Source organism: Archocentrus centrarchus, chromosome 13, assembly GCF_007364275.1.
Source record: "Archocentrus centrarchus isolate MPI-CPG fArcCen1 chromosome 13, fArcCen1, whole genome shotgun sequence".
Lineage (NCBI taxonomy): Eukaryota > Metazoa > Chordata > Actinopteri > Cichliformes > Cichlidae > Archocentrus > Archocentrus centrarchus.
In genome coordinates this window covers 23,025,798-23,052,181 of record NC_044358.1, presented here as the reverse complement: position 1 = coordinate 23,052,181, position 26,384 = coordinate 23,025,798, and the positions used below count along the sequence as shown (strand labels likewise).

Sequence of the window (26,384 nt, the reverse complement as noted above, 5' to 3'; positions counted from 1 at the left end):
TTATTGGACACCAAACTCAAACTATATTTCTTTATAGAAGGAGTAGGCGATAAGCTACAGCTATAAAGCTGAGTAGCGTAGTATATTTGACTTGAACTGTCAGGTGACCTGACAGGTGATTCCCAGATAGTGAAAAGTGAATGTGAGGGCAGTGTAACACCTCAGCCAGAGCATGTTATTGGGTAATTCTTTTACAGTTACCAAATTAATGCTGATAATAATTATTAAAGTTTTTTTTTTTTTTTTTACATAGACAAAGAACCTTTAAAGTTGCAGTGCGTAAAATATCACTGCGAAATGTCAGTAGGTTGCAAATTGCTGTATAGACCCCCCAATTGAAGTGCATAATTCTAGCTATGGCTGGTGCTGCAGGACAAACAAGCCTCTCCCATCTGTGAACCCCCAACCTGCCAGAGTGATCAAGTACTAGACACACCCACTCAAGCATCAGTTTGACTGTTTTCAGGTCAGCTTTAGGTTCAAACATTTTACATTTCTCCAGTCTTTTCCCTCAGTAAATGTTGCATGATGTCACAAAAATGTGATTGGTCAGTTTCAATGATGGTCCTGGAACAACATTAGTTAGTATTTAGTAATTAAAAATTTGTGTAAAATATGGAATATGTATATGAAAGGAGAGATACACTTAAGTCTTTATAGACCTTTTGCTGCCATCAATCCACATATTTGGTGCTAATTGTATTTCAGGGTTTGTACTGCTGTCTTATGGTTGGTATTCAGAAAAGTTTAATTTATGAAATCCTGTCTGTTGTTAGTGTTTGCCCTGTTCAACTTTTAACTTAAGTTTTTATGTTGAGCACCTGATTTATATATATATATATATATGTATATAAAATTTTTTTTTACAGTGTTCCCTAACACTAAACTTTAACCTACGCCGGCCATGTGTAAGGCTCATGAAGCAACCATAGTGGGTTGACCCAGCAATTAATAGAAAACTGAGCCACAGCTTCCTGTGGTGATCTAAAATATGTGTCAAAATGACAGATTTGACCTGCAGCTTAAGTCTAATAAGCTCTCTAAAACCATCTCTCTTGACAATCTTGACATTAAACGTTATAAACTGCTGGCTGGCAGCTCTGACACGTACATATGACCAGTGTCTCTGACATGCAAGCAGTACCACCATGCAAGTAAATGTCAGACCCTGCCTCATGATCCCTAGTTATATAACTCTTTTTTTGCCCCCAACTTGTTTCTGTGCATATGGGTAGGCAACATTATCTTTAGGGTTTATTTAATTTCCATGAATGTAATTTAGTATTTCTCATAATTCACTACTATCATCTGTCAGAGGATTTAATCTGAAGGTGATGAACGGCCCTTCCCCCAGCTGCAGTTACTGCTCTCCCCACTCAGTAGCTCATTAATTTCCTGCCCAAATATCAGCCTCTGCCGTCACTGACAGTGGGTGGGGTGGAAAAAGATCATATTTCATTATTATATTAATCAAACCCACATGTAGACTCGATTATAAATCAGGTGGGAAGTGACATTAATTCTGCAGAACCAGTTTGTGAATGTCCAGAAGCCCATCCTTGGGGTGTGGCAGTATGGGGGGAAAAAGTCAATTAATTCCACATCTATATTGTTTTCTCATCCCTTGTTCGATTCAAAAATTAATCAGATGCTGCTGCAATATTGTGAAAGACTATATACTTGCAAACTCACTGTACTTGCAGTGTTGCTGGGGGGTTGTTCTAGTTGGTTTGCTGTGTTGTTATCGAACACATGATCTCCCAGCAGAGCAGTATGTATCTAGTTTATTGTTCCTCTTTTTTTCATATGTTCATTGCTTTTGTTTTTTGTTTTTTTTTCAAAAATACAAATTACCGCTAGGGTTAAATGAAAAAAAAAATAAAAATAATGTGTGTAACTGTGCAAACATAAAATACACATGTGCAATATCAATACAAATATGATAAGCAGAAGTTTGAATAAATAAACAGCATTAAAAGTTAATAGAAAGTCAGTAAGCAAGTATTTCATGACCATATATTAGGCAGGTTTTAACCTTGTTTTTGGTTGCACCTACAGTGGACACACTCACCCATTCTTATGAATGGGTGAGTGTGTCCAAACTTTTGATAGGTACTGTATTCTTTTCATTTTACTGGCATCGTTTCTTCAATTGTCAGATATGACAGACTAACCTCCACTAGTTTATGTAAAGACTCCGGCTTAGTTTCGTTTTGTGTTTTTCATTATTTTAGGGGTTGTTTTTTTAGTGTTAAATGTTTATTTTCAGTTCTGTTTAAGCAGACTGGTGGCAGGTATCTGATGAGCAGACTGGTCTGTTCTATTTTCTGAACCACAGGTACCACAGTACAGACACAGCACATTTTGTCACGATTGTGGTCTCACACTAATATAAATATAAAATAAAATTTTAATCACGCTGATTCTCCTCTGTTCAGATGTTAATATGAAGAAGCAACAGATTCAATTTCATCAGAAATGCTACTTCAAGACATATTTAAACTCATGTCCAACACCTCCCTAAACCTAACCTCAGGTTATGTAACCATACCTCTTGTATGTAATTGTATATCTTGTGGCTTGCTTTGAGCTTAACCAGTAATGATGCTTGTGTGAGCTTTGTTAACATCAGTATTTACATAAAAGTAAAGAGTGTGCAGTTATAGCATGAAAATTATAATTTTTATTAAAAATTTTAGTCTGTTGAAGTCTATTATTTCCTATTCAGTTTCTTATTATTCAGCCCCTGGTCACTAATCCATAGAAAATTTGTGCTGTCAAGATGTTTACCCCCTTAGGCAAAGTTTTGCAAAGGGAAAGTGCAGTTTATTTAAGATTAGAAAGAAGGAAGTTGGGATGACAGCAAGCACAACTAAGCAAATGTGATGGATGACTTAGCAAAAAAAAAAAAAAAAAAACCAAAAAACAAAGAAAAAAAGAAAACCTTGGTTAGTACTGTATGAAACGCAGTAGTCACTGCTGACATGAAACTTCTTGACTTTCTTACACATTGTCCATTCATTGCCATCATTTTTAGATTTTTTACAACCTAATTGTTAAGATAAATCACTATATACAAAAGTCTTTCAAGCTTATCTTTGCTTGTCTTTAAAGGTTATTAAGTGTGTCCCAATGTGGATAGTTCAGTAGTTTCTTGTACGCCGTTGTGTGAAATTCTTTTACTGTAGGCTATTTGTGACATCTCCAGTTGTGTTGATGATGGAGATTCAATACCTTTGCTGAGTGACTTAATGCAGAGTGCGGCTGTCAGTCTTCTCCTGAACACCTTGCACAGAAACACGTAGATAAGCGGGTCCAGGCATACATTAGTGGCTGAAAGCCACAGGGTGGTCTCCTTGGCAATGTAGAACGCATTCTGGGCCTTGCAGTCACTCGTGTTGCGGGTTTGGGTCAGGGTGTAGGGAACCCGGACAAAGTGAAACGGGGCAAAGCAGATGAAAAACACACCCACTACAACAAAGACCTTTGCCTTGGTCTTGCGACTGGCACCCTGAGATCTGCTCTTTGAGGCTTTGTATGACTCATAAACCTTCTTGCTGATGAATGTGTAGCAAACCACCAACAAAGCAAGTGTCCCCCAGAAAATGACCTAGAAAAACAAAACAGAACACCTCACAGTTTTTCTCCAATTAAGTAAGATCAGTTGGAGCAGTGTCATTCTAATAATTGTGCAGTGCTTAGTGTATTTAGTGTTTAAATAAGCTGATTTTGCACTGCAGATATATTAATAGCAGTAGTTCTCCATTTTGTGAAATTTGCTTACACCCTTTCCTATGAGTAAGATGAGAAAATTGACACCAGTGTCATCTGTGTGAAACATTAAAGGAGGAAAGCTGGTTTGAAATCATATCCTAATTGGCAGGAGGGTGAATAAGAATATTTATTTAAATGTCAAAGTATTTCTTTCATTCATAGCTACCTGACAGAAGTAGTTGAACCCTTCATGCCATAGTAGACCATCTTTGCTCTTCATGGACGTGCACTTCAGCCTGTTTCCAGATGGCCGCGGCAGCTTGTCACTTAAAATTACATTGGGTAGTGCTAAAGATAACATTACCACCCAAACAGCTGCACTTAGTATCTGACCAACACGGACCCGCTGCAGGACACACTTCCCAAAGGGCCTGACAATCTTCAGGTAACGGTCCAAACTAATGAGGCCCAGCAAGAGGATGCTGATGTACATGGTGATGTAGAAGAGAACCGCAGAGTATCTGCAGTGGAAGGCGCGTAGCTGCCAGGAACCCACTCCTGCATCCGTCAAGATTTTTAGAGGGATGGTCAGAGTCATGAGCAAGTCAGCCACCACCTGTTGTTGAAGGAGCATACGTTTGTTATTGTCGTGTTGTTTTTGTCGTTTCCTTACTTTGCAGCGGCAAACAAATGTATGAATCCTTAGAGTCTTACCACATTTTTTAGAAAGACCAGAAATGTTGAAGTGCTCGGGATGCTGAAGAAGATCCATGCAGCGAGGGAATTCAGTATCAGAGCGGCTATAAAAAGGACACTGTACAGGCAGGGGAAAACCACAGCTGTTACGCTGGTATCCCGAACACACTTGATGGAGGTGTTGTTGGACAGGGTGTTGTTCATAATGTGATCTGTAGTAGTCATAATAGAGACAGATTTAATATATACTTTAAACACACAGCTTGTCATCCTGTTTATTCTGTACTCCCCTCTGCATTCTCTTCCTTTAGTTCTTAAAACCTTAACAGCTTAGTTGTAGAATAGCACTGAGGTCCTATGCATGGACTATATGCACTAATATACACTGCTTTCAAACTTTTGTCTGGTTTAGTGAGTATACAAATGTTAATTAGATTTCCTGCAATTTACTGTTGTCACACAATTCAAGTGTTTGTGCCCAGTTTTAGTCTTAGTAATTTATCTAGAAGATGTACTTGTAAAGCCAATAATTGAGTCTTACCTTCTTTTTTGTGTCTTTAGTGTCTGTGTCTTTGGGTCCTGAGAAGAATAATGAGAAAAGCAATGGAAAATACAATTTTTCACAAAAATTGGAGAAGTGAAATATTTAATTCCCCTTTCTCTTTCTCAGGCACAGGAAGAAAATCAAAGAAAAGAAAAACTACAATTGAAAACCTCTTGCTGTTACTTTAATCAGTCCAGAAATGCTGATTCTGGCCTGAAGTTTGAATCTTTATGTCTTTCTCAGTGTTTCCTCCCCTTCTCACTCTCTCTTTTTAAGTGTGTGTGTGTGTGTTTGATGCTCTTACAATGGGTGGTCCCTGGAGCTAATGTGTGGCTGTCTTGTCACAATCCCAATGAGTTTGCCAGTCTTCCTCCGGGTGAAAGACCCTTTCCTTCCTTGCTTCCTGTTCCAATTGTCTGCTGAGAGGCTTGCTCTACTCCGTGCCAGTCCCTCTGCCTCCGCTAGCTTGCGTCAGTCTTAGTAGCTGTTGACAGGCGAACACCAAAGCCACAGACTCATTTGCTGACACACATTAACGAACCTCTTGCAGCCTGCTGCTCCTCACTCCACCTTGTAACTAATGTTCGCTACTTGTCTTGTCACATGAGTCTCTACTAGCTGTGGTTTAGCTGTGGCAACAATGGCAAAAAAAAAAAAAACCCAATAACATGCAAGGCATGCATGCTGCAGTTACTAACTTCTGTTAAAATGGCTTGCCCTTAGAGTATCAAGCGCTTCCATGAAGTATGTTAGTTAATGCAGTAAGTTGGGAAAATGTTATATTATTTTAAAGCACTTCTGTCTGTAATAGTATGTATTTTCTGCAAATAGTGTTATATTACAACACCAACAAAAAACAAATGACTGATTTAACATTCCCTTCCACTCTCACTTTCTTGTTAAAAATAGGACATTCTGAGAACACTGAAAATAACTTCCTGTGGGATTTTGCCTGGATTTGAGCCAGGAATTATGACGGATGCAAAGCAAATTGTGAAATATCATGCATGTGTTTACTACATGTCCCCAAATTATGCTGTTGTTTAAGTTAACCTCATTTCTTTTTCTTTTTTTTTTTTTTTAATTTCAAACACACATCACAGATACAGATACATATCATGACAGAAAAACCCAATATAATCCCATGAACCAACAATCAATTTGGCACACAAAAACAAAAACAAAAAAATACAATTAAAAGCTCAGTTAGCTCAGTTGGACTGTACACACATATATGTTCTAATAGTTTCTAGTAAAAATACAACATTTAGCAGAATAATAGATGCCAAATGATTAGAAAGCAGTGCAGTAGGACATAAACTTGTTGCACACATCATAGTAAATCATCAATTTCATGTCATAAATTGATGACTCTTTGCAAATTTACATTTAAAGCCGTGACCCCTTTTTACTGTAACCACATTCATTACAGAACACCTGTGTGAAAAGCAGATAACTAATTTTAACATTGTGTGTTTTGCATGATAATTTAATTGTGCCAGAGCTCTGTTTGCCTTCTGACTGAACATCCACAAGTACTTTGCTGACATAAAACCAGTATGAAAATGTCACCCTCTCTGTTTTCTTTTATGTTACTGGTTTTTAACCTATTTAGAGCAACACATTGACTGTTTTTAAATAGTTTGAAAGAATAAATGTAGTAAATAATGCAGTTAAATGTTAATAAGTACAAGAAAAATTAAGTCCACAAAAGCAGTAACATCTGAGCGGCTCAGATCACGGCATATTTCATTACCTCGACCATAATTTTGTTTGTGGTGAAGTGGTTTCTGCTTTGACTGCTGCTGAAGCCGCTTTAAGCGAGATGGTAACATTTGTCATCATATACATCAGTTTTTCTTTGAACTCTCTACACAGAAAGACATAGAGAAGTGGGTCCATGCAGATGTTTGTGGTGGCAAGCCAGAGGGTGACCTCTTTGGCAAACTTGCCCAGTTCAAGTGAGCAGGGACTGGATGAATAGTTGACTTGATAAAATGTGTACGGGATTCTGCATATATGGTATGGTCCAAATGACACAAATACCACAATAATAACAAGAAAAACACGTAGTTTGATTTTCTGCTTTCCTTGGTTGTTATTGCTGCCAGAGTTTCGAAATGACTGGATAACCTTGTTTGTGATGCAGATATAGCAAACCACAATGATCACACTGACAATCCAGAAGAAAGCATTGGCATAAATCACCGTTTTTGTATGATATGCAAGTCCTGCAGTTCCTTTCAGCTGCATACAGCTGGTGAGCTGTGTTGAGTTGGCTGGTGAATCATTAGTTAAGATTATATTTGGTAAACCTAGGACTCCAAATGTTGCTACCCAGGATATGCCTGATACCACTTTGCCAAAGGTCACATGGCCAAACAAGTTTCCATGGGGTCTCATGATTTTGATGAAACGGTCCAGACTGATTAAACCCAAGAAAGTGATACATGTGTACATTGTACTGTAGAAAAGGACGCTGAAATAACGGCATGAAAGTTTGAATAACACTGCTGATGCACCCAGCAAGTCAGCTGCAGTTCTGATTGGAATGATCAAGGTCATTAAAGTGTCAGCAGCTACCAGATTTTTCAGATACACCACAAAGGTGGTGGTGGACTTAAGATGCAGGGACACCCAGAATGCTACACCATTCAGCAACAGTGCTATAGGGAACATCAGATAGTAGAGCGCTGGGACCACATTTTGGTTGTAAGTGAAACTCGCACACTTTGAATTATTTTGAGCTGTCTGATTTGATGACATCTCTCCACCTAATGAAAAGGAAAACATGTTTTAAATGCTGATAGTTTCATAAAACATCATTTCTACATAGTCTGTTTAGTAATACATGTATTATACACAGATTGTCCTTTAACTATATTCAATTAATTTTCAAAAATATATCATTTCATGAAAGAAATGTGACTTCTTTGAGTTCTCCACTTACTCAGGCTGCTTTGAGAGGCTGGATCCAAGAAGTCATCCATTGTCTGTTGCTTGCTTATCTGAGTCCAAACTGCAGGCTCAACGAGGTAAAGGCAGCAGTGTATTATTATGTTGTTTGCTACATAGGTTTTTAAATCTTTTTCCTTTATCAGTATTCTATTTTCTATTACACAGCAATTTTATCATTCATTACCTTTTTTCAATGTTTAGTATTCTTCTGAATTCCTAGTTATTGAAAGCCAGTCAAAAAGTAAATAAAGTAAATATATTAGAATCCAAATTGTGCAGAACATGGACTCCCTTATCCTGGCAGGAAGACTCATGCTTTGTATAGATTTTGCTTTGATAAAAGCATAAATAATTCAGGAAATATACAATACACTGCTTGTTTAAATGATTAAATACAGATTTTTCTTTTTTTTTTTTTTTATAAAAAAACATCAATTTCTTATAGAGAAATGTGTCACTTTGTTATTCAGAGCACATTTCACAAAATTAGAAGAAACATCTATACTTTTCATGCACCACAGTGGATAATTAGCTGAGTGGCTATCTTTGTCACCCCTGATTATGCTATCAAAGTGAAAACCATACTGTAAACCAAAAATAAGAGCACATCTTGAGGATAACTTACAGCTGATGATTTGTGTAGTCCTTCTAAGGCAGTGTGTGTAATGCACTGACATGGCAGGTGCTTAAGAAATACTGTTGATTTTCATGGCAAACAAATCAGTGATTCAGCTGTGAAAGTCTGGCAGTTCATCAGGACATATGCAAAAACAAGGAAAACATATTGGTCTCTGCCAAGAGCGAAACAGATGCCATAAATCAGGCTCATAGTGTAAACTGTACTTAGACCTGACATTCAGTGGGGTGAACCATTGGTGTCAGGGGGGGTCAATAATTTTTTGGCCTATACATGGATTTCACTATTTCTGCCTCACTTGTATGTACGTGTATACGAAAGAACTCTAACCCCCTACATTTTTTATGTTATCATCTTCAGAGTTATTAGCATAATATATTCCAGTTTTTAATGTGCCATTAGCTCTGAGCTTCATCATCACAACTTCCCGTTCACTCATCACAGTTGAGACCTTTATTGCTGACTTAAGAAAAAAGCTTTCCTCTGAAAAATACTTTGTGGATTTGGTGTTTGTTTTTGCCTGTTTGTTTTTCATTTGTTTGTTTTAAATACATTGATTGCATTTGCATTGACTGGTTGTTTATTGCACCAATTAATACAAGAAACAGAGTGATGATTCTGCAGCAACTGATGTAATACATCTTTGTGACCAAAGTGACCAAAAGCATGATATGAGTTGTTAAAGCCAAAATTCTACAGCCTTCATTGGAGTTTACTGCCTGCCTAAACAAAGGAAATGCAATAGCTGTCAGGAAAATGTATTATGCTGACTGGAGTATTGTGCTGAATAACAAAGAGGACACTGTTGCACATACACATTTATTCCTTAGAGAATGATTAAAAATAATGAAACAATCAGACTATGAAAGTCTCTAAATAAGAAATTAATTCTAACAAAAGAATTACATTTTGACAACTTGACAGTTCACTTTTACAGTAATGTTATCTTATTTGGATAAAGGATTCATGAGAACTGTTGTGGTTAGCTCTAAGTAGTAGCAGCTTAGCTCTTAAAATCATAGACACAATTATATTCTGTGCAGGAAAAATACATTTATATTAAGCTGAGTCATTGTTCTATATTCAGTGAAAAAAACAATTGATGATAAATGGATTCAAACATAGTGTTGAAAACTTGAATGAAAGGATATCCATCCATCCATCCATCCATCCATCCATCCATCCATCCATCCAGTTCAGGACTGCTTGGGACGGGAGCCTATCCAAAGAATGTATACAGTACTTAACACATTTATTAGACTATCTGTCATAAAAACAAGAAAACACAAATATTTTAGAAATCTCTCAAAAACTTGCTTATAAATCATACTAGGTAAATAACAAAGCCCTCTGAGTTCATTATTTTGGTTTTTGGTTTCCACTGACTCATTTTGCTCTCAACAAATGACACAATGCATGTCAATGAAGATTTTCAACTTGAATATATAAGATCTGATGTGTGATTTAAGTGTTAATTTTTTTGAATAGTATATTTACATAAATATGTAGGATACATCATACAGCTTTGGATGCATAAAAACACACAGCTTTGAAAAAAACAAACAAACTGAGATGTACTGAGATTTTCATTGTTAATAATCTTGTTGCACTTTCTTTAAATATTATATAATATTTATTAATCTGTTTATTATTTTTGACCTTATTTCTATTAGGATTCCTTTTCGGATGCTGATCCTTATTGGGTCACTAGAGGGTGGTGCAATACAAACTTTAAAGATCAAAACTGACTTGTTATTAGTGTCCAATAACTTTGAAATAAAACACCAACCTGATTTGTTTCTATGGGCCAGTAATTTATATCACACTTTTTAAAGGTTTATAAATATATAAACAGGAAATTGCTCTTTTTTCACTGTGAAATCTAATTTGTGTCACCAGAATGAAACTTGACACAGATGCCTTTCTTCATGTCCACCAGTTTGTCTCTGTACTCTCTGCACAGAAAGATGTAAAGAAGAGGGTCTAAGCAGGCATTGGTGGAAGAGACCCAGGTGGCTAATTCGCAGATTATCACTAACCATGTTGGAGTGCAGACATCAGTGTCAGAGACTTCATTTAGCGTGATAGGAATGCGGATCATGTGCAGTGGCACGAAGCATACGCAAAAAACAAGCAGGATCAGGAAGACTCGTAGCTTGGTCTTCTTCTTTCCCTGTTTATTGTTGCTCCCGGAGTTTCTGAAGGACTGCAGGACTTTCAGGGTAATGCAGATGTAGCAAAACACAATCAGTATGCAGACAAACCAGAAAAGAAAATCCATAAACAAAACCACATACTTGTGAAAGGTCCTGCCAGCTGGAGTTTTCAAGGACATACATAAATCATCTGTTATAGTAGTGGGATACTGGTCGGTTAGAACAATAGTTGGGATGACGGTACTACCGAACAACACAACCCAAACCAAGCTGGACATAATTACACTGAACTTCTTATTTTGTCCCAAAATCTTTCCACATGGTTTAACAATTTTGAAGAAACGGTCCAAACTGATGAGACCCATTAGTGCAATGCTTGTGTACAAACAGTTGTAGAAAACGACACCAATGTAACGGCAGTGGAAAACCCTTAACTCAGTTGTTGCACTCGGAAGCATGCTGGCTGCCTTTAGTGGGAGCATCAGTGTCATGAGAAGGTCAGCAGCCACCAGGTTTTTCAGATACACTATGAAGGTAGACGTGGACGGTAGGTGCAAAGACACCCAGCTTGCTACTACATTGAGTATTAGTGCAATAGGAAACATGAAGAAGGAAAGATATGAGACAACCACATGTACGGTCACAGGGCTGGAAGAGGCACAGTCAGAGGAGAGGTTTGCTGTGCTGTTTGACATCATCAGGATCTGGAAGAAAATATACGGAGGTCAAAATAAGACTAAGCACTTGGCCGTAACCAAGCATTTGTCTCCCACTAAAGCCTCATTATACTCTCTTGCAGACATGCACACTAACTTTAGTTATTGTGTGCATAGTTTCTCTTATAATGTTTCCTAGTCTGGTTGAAATTCATTTGGCTCAGGAGTTCCATACACATGCAGTAGCTTGCTGTCTACAGGAAGGTAATCTTTTTTCTCCAAAATTCTGGAAAGTCTTTGTCTCTCTATTATTTTAAAGATGAATTGCACAGACACAAGTAATGGCAGACATATGCTCACAGCCTGCTATTCTTTCAGCTGCTGATAGCAGTGATTACAGTGAAGTGCGTAACATCGCATGGTAACTTTTTAAGGGAGACACCAAAAACACTGGATTAGTTTCAGGAAAAAAAGCTTTGGTTTTAGATTTGCCCCATCACAATGTTAAGTCTGCACTTTGAAAAAAACAAAAAATAAAACATACTCTTTAACTAATACATTTAAATGAGTTGAGTGTTAGACCCACTGCACTTTTGTTATAAACTTAGTGCCTTTTGACATTGATTCGATGCACCACATGCATCTTGATGAGCCACTGGTTTTGACAGAATAGCAGAATTGGACACTCTGAGAGGGTGCTGAGCAGATCCTTGCCTAGTGGTTTACATCTGCAAGTACAGTATGTGCAACAAGCAAATTGAAAATAATCTATGCCTTTGTTGGGAACTGCAAAACATACAGTGCAATATTTTATGCGTGATATAACAACATGCAAAGGCAGACGTGGTTGACGGGAAGTGACTCAGCCCCGGAGAGGATAAGAAATGGTGGCTGAAACGAGTTTCGTTGGAGCACTTGTTTGTGACTGAGAATCATTACTAGCATAAATTTTCCCAGCTTGCCCACTTCGACACGATTTGCATTTTTCAGTAGTTTAGAAGACATTTGTTACTTTGATTTGTTATTGAATGCTCAACCCGAGCATTTGAATGCATCCTGAATGCTGAACCTGATACTTCAATATCTGACACAGAATGATGGCCATTTTGCAATTGATGGTTTTCTTTTGCCTCACTGAATACAGTAACAATCAAACATAATCACATATAGACACATTAACGTAACTATGTTTTCGGCAATACCTCATAAGCATTGGATTGAGGTGCAACCCTTTCTGCCTAATACATCTCAGTTGCTTCAAAGGTTCTTTAACATATCTTTGATTGTTTACTTTATGACAGTTCATTCTCATTCTATTCACTATAACGATGTTAATAAGATTTTAGTGTCCATTTGTACAGGCAATATTAAATTAGCATTATCGTTGATTATATAAAAGAATAAACTTTGCCAGTATTAAACACCTGGTATCAAAACTTGCTTACCTGCTTTATACAAATGAATCTGAGCAAAGTGATTTGACACTTCTGCTTCCTAGCAGTACCCCATGCAATTAGCATAACATGTGTTTGCGCAAAGAAATTAAGGTAACACCTGAAAAATTTGGCAAAACTTTGATTTCCCTTAAAGGGTTGATGAATTTGGTCTGTCAATTTGTTCTCAAAGAATTACACATCAGTCAGTCGGTAAAGATTTTTCAGCTCGAATATTTCATTCCTCAAAATCCGACGTGTGATTTAAGTGTTCCCTTAATTTTTAATATTTTTTAATACAAGTCTTACACTTGAGCGAGTGAGCAGACGAGCTAAACTGACGAGCTAAACTGACGCAATGCAGTTGTGTTCTTAAGGCACAACAGGTTCAAGTTGATAAAAGCAAGTAATAATTTAGTAAATTAATGACATATATATATATATTTAGTTTCAGAAAAATGTGAAAATATTGTTAAGCCACTCACCTCAAAGAATTGTTATGTCCTTAACTTCAAACTGCGCAAACATAAAAATTAATGCCTTAAAAAATGAATTTAAAGTGTCTGCCTCTTCAACCAGAGAGATGCAAATCCATGGGCAGATTCAAATGACACATATTGGTAAGCTTTGTACTTTCAGGCTACAGAGAAATTATTTATGAAACTTAAAATGAAGCTTCTTTTATTCCAACTGTGTATTGCTAATACTTATTAGCTTTTGGGACATAATTTAAGAAATACGGCATTTTGAAATGTGAACAATTTGATTGGATTTTTATTATGTTTCCAACAGTCATATAATGATTATGGGAATGTCAGACAAGATTTAAAAATTGCCTGTGTGAAAACCCATAGAAAAGCTGTAATTGCAGTTTGACTTCCTTTATTGTTGTTTCATAAAGTGTTTCTGCAAAACTTTGAAACCCCAGCCTTTTAGCTATGTAATTGTAACAGAAAGCAGCACTCGGGTTTGTAATTCCTTTAATGTTTTATCTAGACAAATAATAATATAAAAAGAATGCATAACCTGCTCTATGATATGCTTATCCTTAATGCTCAGTGCTAATATAAACAGCATGCTCCCTCATGCAGCACTAAGAGATCACATTGTACTGACAGGCGATTTCATGTAACACTTGAGGTTCATTACACAGATTACTGTTGAAGTCTGTCACAGACTTCAACTTTTCAAGATTTGTCAGTGTGAAAATAAAAAGGAGAAACTCATGTTATGTTGAAAATAAAAAGAAGAAGTAAAAAGTCAGAAAATGTGCTGGGATCAGTTATTCAGGTTCGACAAGCAAACATCAGCAACACTGCATATGTGTCTCATTGTGGTAATACTGTTTCACACTGTTTTCGCAGACAGTGTGGATTCAAATACATGAATTAGTATAATTTACAATATTAACCCCTTGATCATTTAAAGAGCTAGTATTTTTATAACTTTGTAATAATGACTAATATGGGCCTTGGCTTGCGTTTCTAAAGCCAATGGCAGGAATTAGATCACTATATCTGTTCTCTACATTGTGCCATAGAGTTGAATTTGGATTTGGTCATGTTCTTTACTGTAAGCATCATAAAATGCCTTTCTTGTGTCCAGTGGTTTTATGTGCAAGCAGAGGAATTTCCCTGAGGGGAGCTCCCTGTGTCTGTATCCGATCCTCTTTCTATTAGCCAGCTACAAGTACCAGGAAGCTGGTGCAGGGTATTAAACAGAGTGGTCCTGAAGGACTTACAGAGGAAGAAGTAGATGAGAGGATCCAGAAGAGAATTTAGGGATGAGAGGAAAAGTGTACTTTCCTTCAGCTGAAAGAAGAAGAGCTTGAGTTTGCAATCAAAGCGATCGCCTCGGGTCTGGCTTATTGTGTACGGCACTCGGGCAAAGTGAAATGGCACAAAGCACACAAAGAACACTCCCAGAACCAAGAACACATTTGCATTAATTTTTCTTTTTGACTGGCGAGGCTTCTTAGTTGTTCCCTGACTCGAAGCTCGAGATATAGTTCCCCCAGTGCTGTGAGACTTAGTGCGGGAGTAGGATCGGTACAGCTGTTTGGTGATTAGAGTGTAGCAAACTATCACAGTCAGCAGGTTGCCCCAGAAAATCACTTGACAGACATGATTCACTATCTCATGCCATTTTAATCCAGCCTCTGTCTTTAGTTTGCTACACTGGAAATAAGGAGAAATTGGGGTTTTGCTTGTTAGCATTACATTGGGCAGACAGAGAATTACCAGGAAGGTCCAGATGGCTCCTGAAAGGAGTTTTCGATATTTCAGCCGGGTCGCATTAGTGCCTTTAAATGGGTTAAGGGTTTTTCTGCAGCGATCGATGCTGATGAGGCCAAAGAAGAGGATGCTGATATACATGGTGAGGTAGAAGAGCACTGAGGAAACTCGACACACGAATATCCGGAGGCCGAGGGATGCCATGTTAGAGTCTGACAACACCTGCAGAAACACAAACATTTAGTCTTTGTGCTGTCAAACACCTATTCCACATACAAATCACACATTTTATCTCTAGGTTTGATGGTATTTCTATTAAATTACCCTGAAGTTATGGCTCATAAACTGTCCCGGAGGGGTAGGGAGATTTTACTCTTTTCTCACGGGACACTGACTTACTTACCTGGTGTAAATTTAATTATTAGATATGTACAGGCTCATGAACCTTTCTTTTTATTTCTTACAGCTATGAAATATCAATAATTTTATAATCAACCATGACAACCCATTTAGATTTTTACCCTAATGTACTAATGCACTGCAAACCTTGAAAGGGAACGTGAAGGTCATGATGACATCTGCAACGACAATGTTCTTCAGGTATATGATGAAGTGAGACTGCGAGGGGATGCGAAGAAATATCCACACTGCCAGACCATTGAGTGACATTCCCACCAGGAAAAGGAAGGAATAGAGAACAGGAAAAACCACCGTCTTCAAAAGATTGTCTCGGGAGCAAGTGGTGTTGATGTGGCTGTGATTGCCAGCGAAGAGGGGGAAAGCTGTGTTTCTCTCCATGTTGCCTTAAAAAAAAAGAAAGTTTATTTATTTATTTATTTTTTTTTAAGTTGCCCAAAAACCCTGATGATAAAAAAGTGACTCTTTTTGTAACTTTGTCTAGAAAAGGTGGATTAAAAAAGCAATTGACACTGTACATTTGCATGAAGTTCATGGCACACATGTTCAATTCAGCTTGAGGTAAAAAAACAAAACAAACAAAAAACCTGTGCAACCATAGTTTGTAGCTTTGTTTACAGTTTATGTGGTTTTGTCTTACAAAGACATTTCAAAATATGATAAACCTATACATTTTTGCACTTCTATTTTAATTAATTGTTATAGAGAGAATGTGAGGTTGTGTGTCTGACCTGATAAGTTTGCTGGGGTCTGTCACTGCAGACTGCATCAAAGTCTCAGCGTGGTTTCTTTTGACTGCGATGCTCCCGTCTTCAATATTATTTCTAAATGTTAACTGACACAGGCTGCCCGGTCCTGCCAGTTTCAAAGTTTTGAAAAAACAGGGTGTGTGTGGCTAAGTGATGTATAGGTCACAGGAAGTTTTTCTTCTTGTCTTCCTCTTTCACTTGCCTGTTGTGCTATTTTATTAGACAGAAGCACAATTTTATTTCAGTTTATTAATAGAGGACAATAATCCAGCAGCGCAATCACACTGGAGAAGAAACAAAAGTACAAAATTATAGCAAAACTCCATTAATCAGCTATGTCCGTGTTTGTTTGAATTGTTTGAAGTGAATCTGCTTCCTTGTTCTCACTTCCTTTTTCAATTACTCAATTTGATTACTTTATCATTTTTGTTACTTCTGCTTTATGTAGAGAGGACTTTTGAGTCAAGATCTGTGGTGACCCTAACCCTAACCTCTAACCCTAACAGGAAGTCAATATATATAATTTTTGTTTTTGGATAGAGTTAATGTTAGGGCTGGCGTCATCACCTGTGGTGGCTTAGACCTTGGAGGACTAATGCACAGGATATAAATGAAACATGAGTCATACTGTACCATGAGTCATTATACACATTTGTTTCTATTTTCTCTCTGTCATCTCCTTCCTCTGGGGTTTGTGAGCTGCAGCCTTTTTGAGCACATAATGGACAAAATGCTTTAGAGCAGCCTGGGCAGTCTCAAGTAAAGCAGGTAAAGCTTTTAACATGCATTCTACTGTGATGGGTATAACTACTTAAAATTTAGCTGCAAATATTGCAAATAACATGGCTTGCTCAGATTTTGTCCTTTCACAAAAACAAAACAAAACAAAAAACACCTTGGAGGCATATGGCAGTAATACCTTTTCTTCCATGATGGAACAGTATCAAGGAGTTCTTGGCAGCTGCTTAACTGATGTAAACCTTTCCCACTGCTCCATTCAGAATCTGAACTCAGTGCCTTCCCATGTAATTTTGATTGTAACGGTTATGACAGTGTTCCATGATGTGAAATAAATGTGTCCATCTAAATATTCTCACCATCCCACCTTCCTCTCTTGGAGACAGTGTGAAGAAACCTTCCAGTTTGTAATGATATATTAGAAAGTCTGGTCCAAAGGGCATTAGGAAAAAAACAAATATAAGCTATATATATACTTTCATTGTGTAAGAGAAGTCATAAGACAAATGAAAAGTGGATGGAATATGGAATATGAAAGGGAGGCATTTAGTAAATGCAAGGACGGTATAAAAGAGAGTGCCTTTTATTATTATATATATATTTTGCATTTATTCTTGTAGCAGCAAACCTTTAAAATATAAAACACACTGGCTATAAATATGTATTTAGAAGATTTGGAATTCTTTATGTAGCAAACACCACTCACTACTCACATAAATAGAGTGTTTCTGCAAGGACAGCAGTTTTTGTATATCTAATAAGCTACTCTCTCTTATCTGTAACGATCTGAGACTTCCCAGTTGTTGCTGTGTTGTGACATGAAGCCCCATTGTTGAACACTGCTGTACTTTCTGTAGTTTTATAAATTGTGTGTTTTATAAATTTATGAGTGATTTGAGGATTAAAAAAAAAGTTGGAGGCACATTGTGTGCAAAGGTTTATGCTAACTTCTCTGTTCATCACATGACTCTAATGCCTTATTCCCTTAATTTTTGTGAGTGCCAGCAGTTAGCATGGCAATACAGCAACTTCCTGTGTCTGGTAGATTGGCATAATCATTTGATTATGCCGGTAAACAAATGATTACTTAACTTGATACACTTAACTTAGACTCATGAATAGTCTTAAAAGAAGTAAGAAATAATAATAAAAAATAAGGATTACAAATAAACTATAAAATATCAGTATTTAAAATTTTTTTTAAACAGTTGAGGAAGACTTCCTGCCCGTGTCTGTATCTACTTCTCTGCTCATCACATGACCATGATGGCCTTGTGCCCTGAAATTTCGTCAGTCCCAGAAGTTCCTGTGTCTGGACCAAGATTGGCATTATCAGCAGTATTCAGTTCCTAAGTAAATGCTTATCTAAAGGTCTTCATGTGTACATTTACTGGTCTTGTGTTTGTTGCCAAATGTCACTCTAAATTTTGTCAGAATTAAACTGCATGTAAGCTCAATTTTCCAGCCTTCCAGATTTATATGCAGTCATGTTTTCTACAGCTTTGTTCTCTGAACATCTGGGTTTGATCAGAAGTGAATCAAGCATGCATTCTCCTGGAGAGGACTCGGCAGCTACACATGCTTCTTTTCAGGTTGACACTAGTCTATCTGCTTGTCCATTTGGTTTCCTCACTGTTTTTCAGCTTTGCTTTCCTCAGTGTTTACTTATTGTTAAAAATGTTAAAGGTCAGGTCTGACACAAGTCATTCAGCAGATCAATATTTTTTTAAATTACAACCCACTGCAGTCTTTTTTTTTTTTTTCTGAAATCACAGCTTACTTCAATTTAAATGACAGGTCAACTGGTAACTGCACTTCATATTTTTGTGGCGCAGCATGGGAAAATCTACACATGCTAAAAATGCAGCCCAAAAATACCACAATCAGTGGTTAAAAAAAAAAAAAAAGAACTTCAGTTTTGTTTTTGCATACTGCGTCACAAGTTTGCATAATTGATTGTGAATGCACAGTTGCAGACACATATGGAAACACAGGCAAAGGGCCACTATATCAACATATCCTGCAGTCCTTGTCAGCTCCCTCTGAGACAGACAGGAAAAAGGGAATAACATGTGGAAATAAATGAGCGCAACACAAGACTTAACTGAATCTAAACCCCTTTGCTCTTTCACCCTCCTCTACTTGCACAAGCATTTCTTTCTCTGTCAGTGCTTTCCTCACCTTCCATGTCACCCCTTGGCCTTGAAGTCACCACTCACACGGTCTGCCAGTCAGACCACAAGCTTAAACACTGCAACTGTGCTAGTAGGGTCAAGCTATTTTTTTTCACCATGTGGTGAAAAACTTGAGAGTGGATAGAAAAAAAATACTTCTCTGTTTGACACATTACGTTTTGTAGCCATGCTCTGGGCAAACCGAGCCTGTCTTCACAAAGCCTTTTGGGGACCTGTGTGATTGGGGTAACTTTGAGGTGAAGGAGAACAAAAGAGTGGAAGCAAGTCTTAGTGTTTTAGGGAAAATATCAAGCTTTTACAGACAAAGAGGTCTAACAACTTTCTGAAGATGCTGTTTGATGCAAGGGGAGGCTGAACTATGACCTATGACCTCTGCTGCCAGTTGATGCTTGGTCACCTTGTCATCATGACTGGTTTAAAGGCATCAGAGAAAAACTTCTGACTACCTTGTGAGAGAGAAAAACAGTCAGGGTGGTCCTTGCTTATGGTTTGTTTGACACTGTCTTTTGCTTTTATGTCTGCATGTTTATATGCATGCATTTTCTTTGGCTGGCTTTCAAATTAGTCTCTCGCCACAATGTTGAAATGTTCAGCCCACAGTTTTTTTTTTTTTACAGTGTAGGGTTTTTCTTAGCTACTGCTGCTGCTTGGATGCTGTTCAGTGTCGTTTCCAGTGGGTCTGCCTTCCATATGGTTATCCACCCGGATTCCCCTAAAGCAGATCATATAGCGGTTGAAGGAAAGGTTGATATAACTAAAAATAGAGTGCTACAGCCTTTCTAGTCTTTACTGAGGATGAAACCACACTTGCTGTCATTACATATTTATGATAAAACCCTTTTGAAATGGTCTGGCTGTCATACTACAGCTTCAGATTTTATTTCTTCAGGGGAATTTTGATGGTTCCACATTGGTAACTGCTGAAATGCATTCTTCATTTCTCATAATCCCCATGTGCCCAGTATAGGTGTGCTGACTGTCTGCATCGAAATGGCACGAATACAAGACCATCAGTGGGTCCAGCTGGCTCCTGGACTTTAGTTTTTACCAGTGAATGATGTAGTTGATTCCAGCTGAGGCTCCAGTTTGTTGCTCCTATGATGTTATCCTAGCAACTAATTTTGTCTCAGTATTGCTACAAATCACTACTCGTGTCTGATGTCTGGGATAAGCATCAGTGAATGACCTAGAAAACATTACCTCGCTTTCACAACAGATTTTTCCACAAATCCATCCATTTAGTGGAAGTTTTGTTCCCCTTGTGACTGATATTCAATTTAAGGAATCAACCTGCTTACATGCACTAATTGGGCAGTTATGGCCTGCTATAAGCCAGGCAGTATGGAAAAGCTTCAATGAAAGTGGTAAGACATATCTACATTTTTTGTTATTTGTATTGGTGCTAGCACCTGTCAACAGTGGCATTTTTCTTTTAACTTTTAAAGTCTCATCAGGGTGTTGAAGTTTGTTTGGTAATCCCCCAACCCACTGACTAAGAGAGGAGGACGAAGAGCTGTGGCATGAGATTTGAAAAAAAAAAAAAATATGAACAACAGCTCTCTTTGAGAAGCCAGCCAGTGGGAGATACCAGGCATATTTGACAGAGTGTCTCTGTGTGCTCAGCACAGACCTGTGTGCACAAAGAATGCAGCAGGCAGGCCAAGGAGCAGGCCGGAAAGTGTCACATGTGGTCCCCACCTTTGTGAGGACTGTATGTGACAAAGGTCGGTGTCACAGACAAACACAAAACTAAATGCAGTGCACATTTACTGTTTGTGTTCCGTCATTTTACTTAAAACAAAACCACCCCAACAAGTTCACTGTCTGTGTTTGACATGGGATATAAAGCAATGAAAAGTTTAGGGAATGTCTGGAGCGACCTTTATGATGACTTTAACAGCGACGGCTAAACTCAGAGCTGTTGAGGGTTTGTTTTCCCTGTGATGTCATTGTGCTATCTGAGGTTGCTAGGTGAATTTATATGAGGCAGACAAGCCACAGCAGGTGAGCTAGATGATGTCATGTAAACTTGCTTATAATTAAACTGTGGTAGTTTGCATGTTTTACAAGGCAAACTGCATTTATGCCTGGCTTAATTTCTGGGAAACTTAAATTTTTTTTTCTCAAAAGATTTTCATATTTAAATCTTTTATATTGTGTATTTTCTTAGCGCTCTGTTTGTAACTGCATAGATTTTTATGACTGGGGCTGTTGGTGCCATCTGCTGGTTGGTTGCCTGTATGGCTTCAACTTATGCCTACAGCGATGAGATCCTGAAACTGTCAGCTTGGAGTTTAGCAAACAACCTGATTGTGAACACCAGGAAAAGGCGAGGGTCCTGGGTACCTTCATCACTACTGACATATCCTGGACTGCGCACACGTCAGCAGTCACAAAAAAAAGGCACAACAGTAACTTCACTACCTGAGAGTAAACAGGAAGAACAACCTGGGCCAAAAGCTGCTGGTGACCTTTTACTGCACCTCCATAGAGAGTGTGCTGACATTATGTCACAATGTGGTTACAGGAGCTATGCTGAAGCAGAGAGGAGGAGGCTTTAGGATATCATCAACACAGCTCAGATTCTCTCTGCCCTCCCTACAAGACTTGCTCACCCCCCGCTACCTCAACAGAGCCAAACACATTTTAAAAGACTCATCACATTCTGGCTCTCACCCGTGTGACCTGTTGCCCTCGGGCAAACTCAAGTCAAGGGCAAACAGACTCAGAAACAGCTTCATATCAACAATATCCACTGACCACCACCATTACCACCTCCTCTTTCACTCCTCCTCTTATTCTTCTTCCTGTGTGTATATAATTGTATGTATTATCTCAGCCAATTGCAATACTTCCTCAGTGTGCAATAACTGAAATTATTAGAATAGTCTGTGTTACATTATCTATTATCGGTTAAGTCACTGTGGAACTTGAAAATAATTGCACCATCATGGTACACTGTGACTGGCTTTCGTTCATTTTAATACAGAATACTTTTTATATTTACTGTGAATATCACTCATTCTGTGTTCCTCTTTGTATCTGACGGTGTAGCCGCTCCGCAGTTTTGTTACACATTGTATAACGATAGCAAAAGAATTCTAATTCTAATTTGAATCTTGATAATTTCAAACAGTAAAGGTGTGATCTGTATGGTGTTTTTGGAAAATGAAGCCTGTTTTCTTGTAGAATTCCTTGCTGCTTCCTAAGGAAATCAAAGTTGTTTGAATCTGTAACTAATTAAAATATTGACAGCTTACATAACAGTGACAAGAAAAATACACTTCTAGAAAACCATTCTAAAGAACATGCATATACTATGTCAAAATAATGGCCTTTGTACAGAGCCCCTGCTGGTGCAAGGTTTTTTTCTTTTATTTATTGCTGTTTAGTGTTTCCTCAGCTGTGTCCCAGCTCCTCCAGATTGCATCTAAAATATACACTGGCTTTATTGCAGAGTGATAAATTAAGCTTTAGTTCCAGAGGCACGGAGGAAATGCTGACGTGTGTTGTGAGATGTGTTTGAGTAAAGGAATGTAATTTGCAAACATATCACTCTTTCACAGCAGTCTTCCAGCTTTGTCTTTGTCTTCTACTACTGGAAATAATTAAGGTTATAAAAGAATATGAGAAGCCAGGCAGAAAAACAGTAGGTTTAAAATTGCAGGAATAATTGAAAGAAATTAGGAAATCATGTGAATTAATATGAATTAAATGAACACAAAAGGACCAATTTAATGATTTCAAAAACACAAACTTAATATTGGGCATGGCTCAGTTAAACTGTGTACATCATAATGACAGCAAGTTGATTAAAAATATGGTAATGCCCTTGAATGCATCTGAACCCCCCACAGTTAAAAAGAAGCCTTAGCTGTGAAGTAACAGTGCCATACTGCTGATGCCATCTAATTGGGTGAAAGAGCTTGTTTAAAAGCACCCCCCCCCCCCCCCCCCCCCCCCCCCCCCCCCCCCCCCCCCTTTGAGACTTAATAATTTAGAAGTACTTTGATGTTTTTATTTGGCTGTTTGCGTAACTGACAGGAAAATGGTTAGGTATACAGCTGTCGGCTTCACCGGTCCACCTGATTATTCTCCAGAGACCAAAGCACCACATCTGCATCTGCAATCACATTGGAGAACCCTGACTGAAGAACTTCCACTGCCCTTAAGATAAAGACTGCGGGATATAATCTCATTAAAATCTACATACGAGTTCTTATACATAAACTGTTTGTACCAACGCCAGACATTTCTAAATTTATTTGGACCCTCTTGCATTTCACATTTCACTTCCTGAAACTTTTGGCCAATTTATGGTTAAAGTTAGCTGATTTATGTACTTCCTCCCTTGTACCTGGCACATATACCTTGCTTCTTGAGTCTAAAGGCTCACTTAAAATTTATAGATCGTATCTGAGGAAAAGGAAAACTTTTAGAGCTTTCAAAAGTAGAATTTAATTTTATATTGGCTTTTGCTCTGAATTATACATGCATACTTTCCTTCTCTTTAATTGCACATTAAATATTAACTTAAACTGATTAAATATAACACTGAAAAACAATAAGTCAGGTAACCACCATCACAGAATGACATTTTACCATCCCAGCAAGTTCACTGTCTGTTTTCAACATGGGATTTAAAGCGATGAAAAGTTTAGGGAACCTTGAAGAAAGGTGCAAAGATGGATTGATACTGGATGGTGGTGGATGTGTGGATTCTACTTTGTTGGTGTGAAATTCCAGCTGTAGCTCAGATCCTGACAGAAACACCAATCGACTGTATGAGCAAGTGTGTGTGTGCCCACGACACTGAAAAGGCTGTGTGTAACAGAAAGGTCCCTGTTTTTTGGGGGAGGGGTCCCACCCATAGGCTTGGAGTGCAACAAAATGAAGAACACACAAGAAAATGATTACATTTTGCTGGGGACTTTACTTGTTGCCAAGTTTGCAGCTCAAAGAACTGAAACAGACTCTGAGCTAACAGAAGAGTACTGTCTGGGACTGCTGTCGGTGAGCGCCCAGCAGTGCTCTCCAGACATCTCAGTTTCCATGTTCATGCTGCTAACATTCTAGTTTAAGTATGGAATTCATACCACAGACCAAAACTATGTCTCACCCTTCTCTGGTTTCCCTCATCTATCCGCTCTGTAAACTTTCCTTTTCCTTCACACCTTTTCTCACTTAGCTCATTTTCTTCCTTTTAAATGTCAGCTCTTATTGCAGGTATTTCCCATACAGAGAAATATGATAAGAGAGCCTAATAAGAGAGCTTAGTGCAATCAGTGCACTGATAATGAAAAAAAAATCAATCTAGATAAATGTTGAAAAAAGGGAAAACACAGGTACACCTAATAATATTACAGCCCCATTTGATTTTGCCCTAGTATTCTGAATGGTGTCTCACTCTTATAAACCAATATGCACAATATCCTACAACAAGTAAACATGTCTTCTGTCAGATAGTAGCTATAGCTCATTTTCTTCTTTAAAATCTAAAAAAAGGGTTTTAGAGCTGTTTAGTCGATATTTTTTGTTTAGTAGCATATTTAGGATATGAAACACTGATATGTGATAGAAGATTGATTAAACCAGATAAAAAGCATCATAAAAACGAGTGACAAAGTTGAAACTTCAATTTTAGAGAATTTAAATGCATTAGACTTAGTAGAGTCATTGACTTGCTAATTACCTGAGAATATTTGATCTCCCATCAGTTGGGATGGTGGAAAGATGAAGACTAGAATCAGCTACTGGCGACCAGTATTTAAAAAATAAACAAAGACTGAGTAGGTTGTCTAAAACCAAATAGTATATTGCTGCAGCTAGGCAAATTACAATGATGAATAATTAATAAGGAAATAATCCACAATCTGATGGCAGAATGTATAATTTATCTTGCCTGTATTACAATATGAGGGGACTGTTACTAATAGCCACAATCTTCCCAGCAGGAAGTCATTTGATTCTGAGATTTGTGCTGTTTTTCCAGGGCCTTCGAGGTGGCCAAGCAGCGGCCATAAGTCAACTTACTTCACTCAGAGTAAAAACAGGCTGCGCTTATCTTTTTGCAACATGGTAGTAGTCTAGCTCTTCATGTTTGAAAAGCCTTGCTTCAAAAGCTGTGGTGAGCAATTACGTTTAAAAGTGTATTTCACCTGATTAAGGTGAAAAAAATGCACCAAAAAATGCCCAGTGGTTCTTTCAGTAGCTCCTCATAAAACCTTATTTTAAACAGTACGTGTTAGACTTCTACTCTCGTCCTTTAAATATCCAAGGGAAAAGGAGAAAATGAGAAAATCACATGCTCAAAATCCTCATAAACATCCAAGTCAATGGAACATAAACTCCATCATTCCCTGAACATGAACTGCAAAACCAGAACCGAACAAATAAACTTTTCACCATCCACGTCTCACGAGGGCACCTGCTGTGAACGATGAACTGTCTTTTACATTGACGTACCGTATGTAAAGAATAAGTGGTCCTTTATAGCCACTGTGATTTGTGTTTGTTTGTCACTAAACTCACATATGAAAGCACTTCTCTCTCAAATCACATAGCAAGTACTTCACATTCCAGAGTTTATGGAGGACAATTCCCTTTCCCCCCATATCTGCCTGGGTCATATCACACTGGCTTTAAACTTTGGAAAAATGTGTGTGTGTGTGTGTTTTTTTTTTTTTTTTATTGGAACATACTGTACGTTCCAGTGTTCAATAGTTCAGTGTTATTTAAGGTTGTCAATCAATCATACTCCAGCACCAGGATTCTGACATGTTTTGATCAGAGATAGAGGCCTTATGGCGAATCTAGGATTTCAAAATATCTGAGACTGATTCATAATTACTTCTTAAAATGTTCATCTTCTGTTTCTTTTTACAGAAATCACAAAAACATACCAACTAATAATTACAGTATTATTTATATGGTCTTGTATACAGGAAGGGTTGCCCATTTTAAAACATGCACCATTATAGGCAATTCAAAATTGGAGTAATTTACTGAGAAATGGTTTCCAGTTGTTGTTAAGGCATAGGGCATGGCTTGAAGTAAAATACTCTGTACTGGTATATTTCTGTAGAACAAGGACAGAGTATAAATCAGCTGACATTTGCCAAATTAGTGTGGTTAGAGAGCAAACATAATATGTCTTACGTGATGTATATGGTATGTATCAATCCATTTTCTTCCTTTTCAGAACTTTGCTGGTGCGTATCCCAGCTGCCATAGGGTGAGAGGCAGGGTACACCCAGG

At 37.8% G+C, this 26,384-nt stretch overlaps 3 protein-coding genes across 4 annotated transcripts; all 3 read right to left on the bottom strand.

Moving 5' to 3' along the window:
• Nucleotides 1-2,959: 2,959 nt before the first annotated feature.
• Nucleotides 2,960-5,404, bottom strand: LOC115790897 (P2Y purinoceptor 13-like). 2 transcript variants are annotated; one of them, XM_030744903.1, is made up of 5 exons: nt 5,259-5,404; nt 4,952-4,989; nt 4,429-4,622; nt 3,941-4,330; nt 2,960-3,610 (listed from the first exon to the last, which is right to left on the bottom strand). In XM_030744903.1, exons 3-5 carry the CDS (start codon nt 4,612-4,614, stop codon nt 3,119-3,121), a joined length of 1,068 nt encoding a protein of 355 aa, XP_030600763.1. In that variant the 5' UTR covers nt 4,615-4,622; nt 4,952-4,989; nt 5,259-5,404; the 3' UTR covers nt 2,960-3,118. The 2 variants fall into 2 exon arrangements, with proteins under 2 accessions (XP_030600763.1, XP_030600764.1); XM_030744904.1 differs by lacking the exon at nt 5,259-5,404 and having other exon boundaries at nt 4,952-5,143.
• A 5,027-nt stretch (nt 5,405-10,431) lies between these two features.
• On the bottom strand, nt 10,432-12,466 carry LOC115790470 (P2Y purinoceptor 13-like). Its single transcript, XM_030744278.1, has 2 exons — nt 12,431-12,466; nt 10,432-11,409 (listed from the first exon to the last, which is right to left on the bottom strand). Exons 1-2 carry the CDS (start codon nt 12,464-12,466, stop codon nt 10,432-10,434), a joined length of 1,014 nt encoding a protein of 337 aa, XP_030600138.1.
• Nucleotides 12,467-13,721: 1,255 nt separating this feature from the next.
• On the bottom strand, nt 13,722-16,318 carry p2ry12 (purinergic receptor P2Y12). Its single transcript, XM_030744766.1, has 3 exons — nt 16,177-16,318; nt 15,575-15,831; nt 13,722-15,250 (listed from the first exon to the last, which is right to left on the bottom strand). The coding sequence occupies exons 2-3, from the start codon at nt 15,824-15,826 to the stop codon at nt 14,405-14,407; spliced, it is 1,098 nt and encodes a 365-aa protein (XP_030600626.1). The 5' UTR covers nt 15,827-15,831; nt 16,177-16,318; the 3' UTR covers nt 13,722-14,404.
• Between the last annotated feature and the right edge of the window lie 10,066 nt (nt 16,319-26,384).

What these genes read in the sequence shown, in the direction of transcription:
- LOC115790897 (XM_030744903.1), bottom strand. Translation starts at nt 4,614, where the DNA reads ATGAACAACACCCTGTCCAACAACACCTCCATCAAGTGTGTTCGGGAT. An exon ending in TGGTCTTTCTAAAAAATGTG is followed by an intron (nt 4,331 to 4,428) that starts GTAAGACTCTAA and finishes CTTCAACAACAG; the next exon opens with GTGGTGGCTGACTTGCTCAT. An exon ending in GGTTCAACTACTTCTGTCAG is followed by an intron (nt 3,611 to 3,940) that starts GTAGCTATGAAT and finishes TTGTTTTTCTAG; the next exon opens with GTCATTTTCTGGGGGACACT.
- LOC115790470 (XM_030744278.1), bottom strand. Translation starts at nt 12,466, where the DNA reads ATGGCCATCATTCTGTGTCAGATATTGAAGTATCAG. An exon ending in GTCAGATATTGAAGTATCAG is followed by an intron (nt 11,410 to 12,430) that starts GTTCAGCATTCA and finishes ATTTTCTTCCAG; the next exon opens with ATCCTGATGATGTCAAACAG.
- p2ry12 (XM_030744766.1), bottom strand. Translation starts at nt 15,826, where the DNA reads ATGGAGAGAAACACAGCTTTCCCCCTCTTCGCTGGCAATCACAGCCAC. An exon ending in CCTTCACGTTCCCTTTCAAG is followed by an intron (nt 15,251 to 15,574) that starts GTTTGCAGTGCA and finishes GTGTTTCTGCAG; the next exon opens with GTGTTGTCAGACTCTAACAT.